Genomic DNA, 8,828 nt, shown 5'->3' with positions numbered 1-8,828 from the left:
TTACTGTACAGGAAGATAGATAGCCTACTTCCTACTTTGCAACTCGCATGTGTTCCTGCAACGTGAGGATGTCGACTTGATTTAATGAGACAGGATACCAACACCAATTTTTCTAAACTCTATGATGAGGTGAAATGTCTAGCAAATTGTGCATTTGTTGAAGAATTCATGCCACGGATTTGTGGAAGACAAACTCAGGGGGGCAATGTTAGTGCTTTAAATCCACTAGATTACTACAAGATAAATCACTTTATTCCTTTCTTGGACCATGTAATTTCAGAACCGATAGAGCAACTCATTAAATGCCGCCCACACTTTCTTGCTCAGAACTTCATAGCAATTAAATTGCATGGTATGGAAACTGAGAACATAGTACTGGATGTGTATGATGGATACAAGACTGACTTCTCCACCCAGTCCAACCTGGAAGGCTTTAAAGCAGAGCTGCTGAGATGGAAGGCAAAGTGAATAGCTGTCCCAGAGAAAAACAAGCCGAACAGCATTCTCTCAACACTGTCTAGTTTGAATGCCGCATTCTACCCATATCAACACATCTATTTGTGTTTTCACCACAATGCTTCGAAGTGTTACTACGGCTGAAAGATCATTTAGTGCACTACGAAGATTGAAAACTTGGCTGCGGAATCGCATGGCACGCGTGCACTTGTATCAAGATATTCCAGTTGATGTGGAGCAAGTGCTAAAGGATTTCGACCAATGTAGTCATCACTGGAATACATCATTACTTATGTACCAGTGTTAACTCTTGTAAAACATGCTGTTTAGGTGTTTAACTAATTCTAACTAGTTGTGTAATTGTTGTGAAGGGTAGTGTACTTGTATTTGTATGGTTTCTATTGTAGTTCATGTATGCTGATAGAGTATACACCACAGGCAAACAGCTTTTATTTTGTGTGTGTGTGTGTGTGTGTGTGTGTGTGTGTGTGTGTGTGAGGGGAGGGGGGACATCTTAGCAGCTTTGTATGCAAAGTTGAAATTCCTGCCTACGTGCCTGCGCATACCAAAGCGTGACCCATGTAACATCAAAAAATGGTATGCTGTCAAAAAGTGGTACGTTTGTATTTCAAGTCTTTTAATGCATGTGCCAGTTCATGTACCAGTTATTTTTGTCCCTGTTTTTTTTTCAATATATACACTGATAGCGGTGTAGCCTACAGTACAATGTGAAGCAATAAAGTATTGAATAGACTACTGATGTATGCTGGCTTTAAATATATACATTTCACAACTCTTAGTTGCGTTCATAAGTTGCTACAGACCTTAACATTGCATTAAAACAATATGCAGATTTAAGCTTGTGGAATTTACATTATTTTCAAATGTGTAAATGTGATAGTTTCCCTCATTTAAACAGATGGATAGAATAGATAATAATTGTATTAAAGGAGGTGTATATGCATGCTGCCTGTGTGTACTGTATACCAAGGACTCAGCATTGGATATGTTATGTTGGCTATAGCTAGATAATACAATTAGTAGATAAAATAGTGTTTGTAGTCTGTATATAATGATCTAAAAGTCTGAATTACTGTACTGTATTCAGAAACAAACACATGTTCATTCCAGCAAAGTCTAAAACAACTATAGGGTTATCTGCAGAATTAGGTAAAGTCTTTATTTACAAATCAGATATCAAATAAGTGCAATTGTTATTGAAATAAAAACAAACCTTTTGATATTAAAAAAAGTATAATTTTGTTTATAAATATATACAATATATTTACATTTAATACATTTTTTTAGAAGCTGTGTATAAACACTTGGTTCAGTTTCACTCAGTGTTCCTTTCAGAAACAGTTCGTCTTCGTTGCGCACATCGCTATGCTCTACACTGTGCTCTAAACCGTCGCGTGAGCCTGTGGACAGTTATAGTGACAGACGCAGGAGTCGATGAACATCATGAGGTGCTGCTCGGTCCTTCCGCGGGGACACTGGAACTCCACGGTGGCGGTCCTAGTCTGGTAAGGAGTGCAGCATCTCGAGTCTGCGCAGGTCCCACAGTATTTTGGTTGAAAAGTCTGTGCACTGAGGCATCCCTGGTGCACAAACCGGACTGGTCTTGCTGCTCTCAGGCTGCGTTCGCATCTCTTTGGTCCCTGAAACACAAGGAGCACCTAAGAGGATAGCATCTACATTTTCCAAATATTGCCTTTCTATTGCTATTATGTGGTGTATTGGTCTGCTTCTGAAAATACTTATAATAATGTGTATTTCTGCAGTAAGGTGATTTGAAATATCACCACTGGGATGTTTAGCTGCAGTGCCTGTCTTTAATATAACTGGGATTGTGTCTTTTCGATTTGGTAACACAGTTGCGCAAGTTGCAGAGGGAGTTGACACTGCAGTCGCCCGCCCCCTAGTGGCCATTTCTAAAACCACTTCACTCTAAAGGGGAACTGTAATGCAAATTAATATATAACCCTTTCAATAGAAAACATTTTAACTGAAGCTTTTGACGCATTTTCATGCTCTCCTTGAGCAGTATATCGTATAAAACCATTAAAACAAATTAACATTTAATGTATTGGAGCTCTCTTCCGTCGCGCTTTGTGTGACGTCCTGTCGTTGACTCGGTCATAGTCACACATAGTATGTCAAGTTCCAATAGTATGTAGCCATTGTTTTGTTATGGCCGCCCTTTGTTGGTTTAAAGGCTTAGACACACATAAATTCTTTTTGTTTCTGTTTTTCCTTTTGCTATTTTTGCAGCCGAACGCTTTGCATTCCGATATAATTCACCCTGCCGGCGTTCACTGGTGTGGGTGGCTGTCAACGGTATGACGTACAGCGGCGCCAGAAAGGTTCCAATATGGCGGCGACCTGCATTTCCAGCTGACCCAGAAAGCTGACAAAAAACTGAAATACTGGCCAAACGCTTGACTTTTTAACAAAATTGGCGCAGTGAGACGCATTTGTTATGTATACAGAGCATTTAGAGTGCCTTGTTATTTTGAGTACAGTTCCCCTTTCAGAAGCTTTTCAAAAGAAGACCCCGTGGTTGAAAAAGGACATTAGCTAGTAAGCCAGATAAATAAAAACTAAGCAGAAACAGCAATGGAGAATTATACAAATACACACAATGTTATACAGGTAAGGTAATATTCCAAAATGCAGCTGGTATGAAGCACCCCTATAAAAATATGAATTATTATTATTATTATTATTATTATTATATACTTTTATCTCATAATGAACAGTATAAGAATAAAAATGTTTATTTACAGACATCCATGCACATGCTATAAAAAGTACTAAAATCATCTATCTAAACCAGGGGTCCTCAACCCTGGTCCTGGAGAGCTACTGTGGCTGCTGGTTTTCGTTTCAACCAATCTCTCAGTTACTTAATTGAACCAATTATTGGCTTAATTAGTCAAGATTAACAGGTGTTCCAGATCTTTAGCCACTGATGATGTAAAGGTACCTATAACACCTGCTGGACAGGGGCTCTCCAGGATCAGGGTTGGAGACCCCTGATCTAGACTAATCTATGCATGTTTCAAAATTCCCTTCTGGCTAGTGTCATGTCTTAGGATTTACTTTGCAATGCCCATGGAATGTAGTCTCAGAACGTATGTGAGTAAAACACACACAAACACAACCCTAGCAAGCCCTAGAGGACCTCACTTACGGCTGGTGTGTTTCTGGAGCGGTCCTGGCAGGGTCTGACGATACACAGGCGGCTTTGTGTCTCCAGCCGGCAGGCCCGGTTCCTGTTGGAGACCCGGGTCGACACGCCCATCCCGCAGGTATTGGAGCAGGCGCTCCATTCACTGCTCTGCTCTATGCAGTTATAAGGAGGGTAGAGACCCTGGCTCTGGGTATCCACACCACTGGCTGCATCAGGCCTGTAGGCTGAAACAGAGAAAAAATCAAAGTCTCAGGCCTTGAGAAAACTGATCTTCACTCTAATGGATATTTGAAACCTCATGAGATGGATTGTCTCAAGCAATATGTTTTGGGGTGTAGTCAAGCACTAGGTGCATGAGGAGATACTAGTCTGAAATGTTATACTTGAGAGGGAGACTTATCTCCATGTATGTTTGGTGCATCCTCTTGTTATAGCTTTATTTGGGTATGTTATGCCCCTTTCCTTTCATGTATTTTACTAAAAAGTCTGCCGCTGTTCTGACTTCAGCCGAATCAGTCATTCATCTCAGCATGCTTTACCATTCTAAGGTTGATTAATGAGTTTTGCAGGCACAAATACTCATTACTGCTAGCTAAATTAAACATAATAAATGTGCCCTCAACTTTGTCAATGCAAATACTGTACTTAGTTAAATAAAGAAAACGAGCAAAACATGGTCAGCTGCTGATGTCATGCCCTAGCAACACGGTCTGCTGCATTGACTACATAATGGAGCAAAAGATCACTTGCATTCTTCTACAGCAGGAAAATACCGTAGCTCCTTATTAACCCGTCATTAAACTGTCTGTAGAAAGGATTGAAAGGCAAGCAAAAACTATAAAAAGAGAATAGAATGTAAAGTGGGGAAAAAATGAATGTCAAAAGCCCTACAAGTCAAAAATGTATTACCGTGCACATGGGGACTTTTCAAAATCTACCTAATCAACGGGAGGTTCTCTTGAACAGTGCATCCCAAACATATTAGCATTCTTCAGCAGTTTTGTTAAATGTTGTGCTTTGATCTTTAAAGCTGTGCGCTGTGAGTTCTATCGGTGTTCACATCTGCTTCACATCTGTTCAACCCCACAGTGTTGTTTAACAGTACTCTATTGTTTTTCTAACCTCATATTGAGACTGATAACATGTTCTCTTTTATTGGCTTGCTGTTCAGTCCAGGACCTTTAGTATAAATAAGTGCTGACATAAAAGGAACAATCACAATATCTAATATCCTATTATGTGTGTTTTGTTTTCTATTGCTGTTTCTGCTTAAATTATTGTTTATCTGTCCTTTTTTGTAAGCAGAGTACAGAATGATCTTAGCAGAAACAGTAAAGAACGATAGATTTGATGGGAGGGATGACTCTCTGTCGTGAAATTGGTAATGCTGCAGCAAAAGTGTCTTAACAATGTAACTAAAAAGTAAATGGTGTTAATGTTAGTGGCTTCATAATGCTATGCAAGTTTAAGCCATGTGGTAGAGTATGCACAATGAAAAATGGCACTACAGAGATACAGTACCTTGGTCTGGTTCTAAGGGGCAAAAGGACTGAGCCATTGGTTGAATGCTACCACAGTGTCCTAGTTTTGGAGTATTTTGCCATTCCAATAATATCACAATGAGCCAATACACACTGGTAATCCTATGCAGTGCCATTATAACATATACATACTATAGTCAAGTTAAGTCTTGCTAAAGGGTTCTACAAGGGTAGTACACTGGTATTCAAATGATATCCTAATGCTATTTTTTAAAGTTATGTAAGGAATGCCAGTGGCACTTTACAACAGTCTGCTGTTTTCTCAGTATAGTCTTGGCAGTTTAAGCTTCTTTTTAAACGGTGCATAAAATGATTGTGTGGAATGTCTTTTTATGGCCAGGAATCAATGTATGGTGTTAAAGAAACAAAGCCACTCAGCTAATAGTCCCTGGTGGGTATTAGTCCACATCACAGAACACTATACGGTACAACTGAGAGGTTCTCATGCAGCCTGCTGGCACACTTCCTGACTGCATCCATTGGCTCCTCGCCACACTTTAACAATGCAGTACCTGCCATGGCATCCTGGAAGAGGTTGTTGTCCATGTTTTCACATATCCACTCCTGGCAGCATTTCCCAGGCTGCACCACGCGCTGGGGGTTTGGGCAGTCGGGGGTGGGCAGCCGCACGTCCTCGCTGCACAGGGGCCCACAGGTGATCCCTCCGTCCGAACAGCGGCACTGGAATTTACAAGAGGGCTGGAACACCTGGCCCTCCTTATAGCGCACCCCGTTCAGCTCACAGTTTGAGTCGTCTTGGGCTGCGGAGACAGAGAAAGTACCTCTGTAACGCCATGCACTTTGTACAGAATAATACATGGACACTAGAATAGCTACCTAAAGTAATGAAAGGGTCTATATATATTTATATAGTTCTGGAATATTTTCAGATTCCCCACATGGGGTAAGAGTTTTGCGGTTAGGATTTCGTCATGGACCGTTGCCTTATAAGAAATTTCTAGCATCACTAATTATGAAATCTAGCGTAGCTCCGCCTTTTTGCATTATAAAAGAGGGTATGTAGGAGTTCTTAAAGACGGGACATTATAAACAGCTTGCAAACTTTGGAAGGAATTACTAAAAAACAAAAGCACACAAGTGGATATAGAGCTGCACTCACACACACAGACTCCTGGTGCCCCTGGGAAGCTGGCACTGTAGTCGCAGCGAAGCCCCCTCCTTTGATCACACAAGTATTTCACGTTGCAGGATTCTCCTTGCTGCCGGGCGCAGATTTGGCAGCATCTGCAACCGTCCATGACTAGGGGCACCCCTGGGGGGCAGCGGGGTAGAGTCCAGGGGCAATAGCAAGGGCCCCGGCACAGCTGAGAGCACACCTGGGAGATGAACAGAGCAAGACAGGTTCCTCACTGTACAAGCTAACAAAAAAACTTCAAAACTGGGAATTACGACAGCAATCATACAAAACAGCTCCTCCTTGTGCTGAATTTGCTCTCCTGTCCTGTGAAGTCTTTCACAGTCTGATGTTATTTATTCTATATGAAACTGACACATACTGTAGCAATGTGTCTGACTTTAATGGCATTAAAAATGTTTACAATTTAACAGCAGAGGTGCTGTCCTTATGCCTTACCAAACTATCTCCAATGGTTGTATAATAAGAACCAATTTTATAATGTAACAATGGCTTGAACCATTGCTGTTATGATACCACAGTAGAACAATTTCCTTCAGTGTTTTGGTATCACAATAGTATGAGAACCATTACATACTGATATTCCATTGGAATACTAAGATACTGTTGTGCTGTCATCTTAGAATATTTGTTCCAAATCAATTGTGTTGTCATCTGTTACAATTCTATAGTCGGGTAATACAGTAGTTCTTCTCAATAATTAATTTAATAACCTAACAATCTCTCTACACACATATCCAATAGGCATGACTGGTGTTAAAGTATATTTTTTTACATTCCAAATACATGCCAGGGAAGCAAAACATGAAATGATCTCGGATGGATGCCAAACAAATGCATTTACAGTACAAAAAAAATCAAAAAAAATCATTTTTGGAAAAGAAAATCAAAAAAATAGTTTTTGGAAATCCAAAAAAAATGTAATTTAAATCAAAACTTTTGTTTTTTTAATGCTCCCGCTAAAAAATGCAATTTTATTTGAACCCCCAAATAATGCAAAAAGAATCCATTACGAATCCAAAAGCATATTCTGTATTGTTTAATATTACAGTAATACAATACAGTCTTTCCACAGTACTAGACTGTAATGTGGCGAGTTCTCATCTCATTTACCTCTGTTATCATGCAAAACAGCAGAGCCCAGGCAAGCATGGTATTTTGAAGCTGTCTCTTCATCTGGTTGAACTTGCTGTCTGCCTGTGTGGTATGAGTCTCTCAGTCTGCTCCGAGCAGTGGTGTTTGCAAACTGCCTGTGTGAGTCCATTCTAATATTTATAATGTCCAAGTCCTGATGTCACAGGCAGACTGCCGAGCAAACATGAGTAGAATTGGACTTGGGTCAGAAATGCTTCTAATTCCACAGTCAAGCTGCCCAATTTTACTGACCTGCAGGTGAGAGAAATACTTTGTCTGAAACAATCTTTTTGTATGGAGGGAGGAGTCGATGGCACGTTCACAGTAAAGCTATCTGGTTGCATGTACCGAGACTGTTGAAATGATATTCTAGTTTCTAGTTCAATAAACATCATTCAGTGCTAAGTTTAAACAGATTTCATTGTGCAAGACGGAATTCTTTTAACTGCCAAGGCTGAGGGAATAGGTTAAAGTTAGTTTGCTGCAGTCTTTCACTGACACATAACAGCAGTCATATTAGGCAGAAATACTATGAGTATCATTATATTTATATATATTACAATATATTTACACTATATATATATATATATATATATATATATATATATATATATATACAGACATGCTCAAATTTGTTGGTACCCTTACAGCTCATTGAAATAATGCTTCATTCCTCCTGAAATGTGATGAAATTAAAAGCTATTTTATCATGTATACTTGCATGCCTTTGGTATGTCATAGAATAAAGCAAAGAAGCTGTGAAAAGAGATGAATTATTGCTTATTCTACAAAAGATATTCTAAAATGGCCTGGACACATTTGTTGGTACCCCTTAGAAAAAATAATAAATAATTGGATTATAGTGATATTTCAAACTAATTAGTTTCTTTAATTAGTATCACACATGTCTCCAATCTTGTAATCAGTCATTCAGCCTATTTAAATGGAGAAAAGTAGTCACTGTGCTGTTTGGTATCATTGTGTGCACCACACTGAACATGGACCAGAGAAAGCAAAGGAGAGAGTTGTTTGAGGAGATCAGAAAGAAAATAATAGACAAGCATGGTAAAGGTAAAGGCTTCAAGACCATCTCCAAGCAGCTTGATGTTCCTGTGACAACAGTTGCAAATATTATTAAGAAGTTTAAGGTCCATGGAACTGTAGCCACCTCCCTGGGCGCGGCCGCAAGTGGAAAATCGACCCCAGAGTGAACAGAAGGATAGTGCGAATGGTAGAAAAGAACCAAGGATAACTGCCAAAGAGATACAAGCTGAACTCCAAGGTGAAGGTACATCAGTTTCTGATCGCACCATCCGTCGCTTTTTGAGCGAAAGTGGGCTCCATG

The 8,828-nt window shown here is 39.7% G+C and overlaps 1 protein-coding gene across 1 annotated transcript; it reads right to left on the bottom strand.

The window, feature by feature from the left end:
• Positions 1–1,135: 1,135 nt before the first annotated feature.
• LOC117418350 (CCN family member 2) lies at positions 1,136–7,735 on the bottom strand. Its single transcript, XM_034031276.3, has 5 exons — positions 7,463–7,735; positions 6,314–6,530; positions 5,706–5,954; positions 3,653–3,876; positions 1,136–2,117 (listed from the first exon to the last, which is right to left on the bottom strand). Exons 1-5 carry the CDS (start codon positions 7,523–7,525, stop codon positions 1,860–1,862), a joined length of 1,011 nt encoding a protein of 336 aa, XP_033887167.2. The 5' UTR covers positions 7,526–7,735; the 3' UTR covers positions 1,136–1,859.
• Positions 7,736–8,828: the final 1,093 nt, after the last annotated feature.

Source organism: Acipenser ruthenus, chromosome 18 (assembly GCF_902713425.1).
Source record: "Acipenser ruthenus chromosome 18, fAciRut3.2 maternal haplotype, whole genome shotgun sequence".
Taxonomy (NCBI): domain Eukaryota; kingdom Metazoa; phylum Chordata; class Actinopteri; order Acipenseriformes; family Acipenseridae; genus Acipenser; species Acipenser ruthenus.
Note: the sequence above shows the minus strand (reverse complement) of the source record. Positions and strands in the feature narration are given on the sequence as shown.

What these genes read in the sequence shown, in the direction of transcription:
- LOC117418350 (XM_034031276.3), bottom strand. Translation starts at nt 7,525, where the DNA reads ATGAAGAGACAGCTTCAAAATACCATGCTTGCCTGGGCTCTGCTGTTT. An exon ending in GGCACCAGGAGTCTGTGTGT is followed by an intron (nt 5,955 to 6,313) that starts GTGAGTGCAGCT and finishes CTGTCTCCGCAG; the next exon opens with CCCAAGACGACTCAAACTGT. An exon ending in GCTCCAGAAACACACCAGCC is followed by an intron (nt 2,118 to 3,652) that starts GTAAGTGAGGTC and finishes CTTGTGTTTCAG; the next exon opens with GGACCAAAGAGATGCGAACG.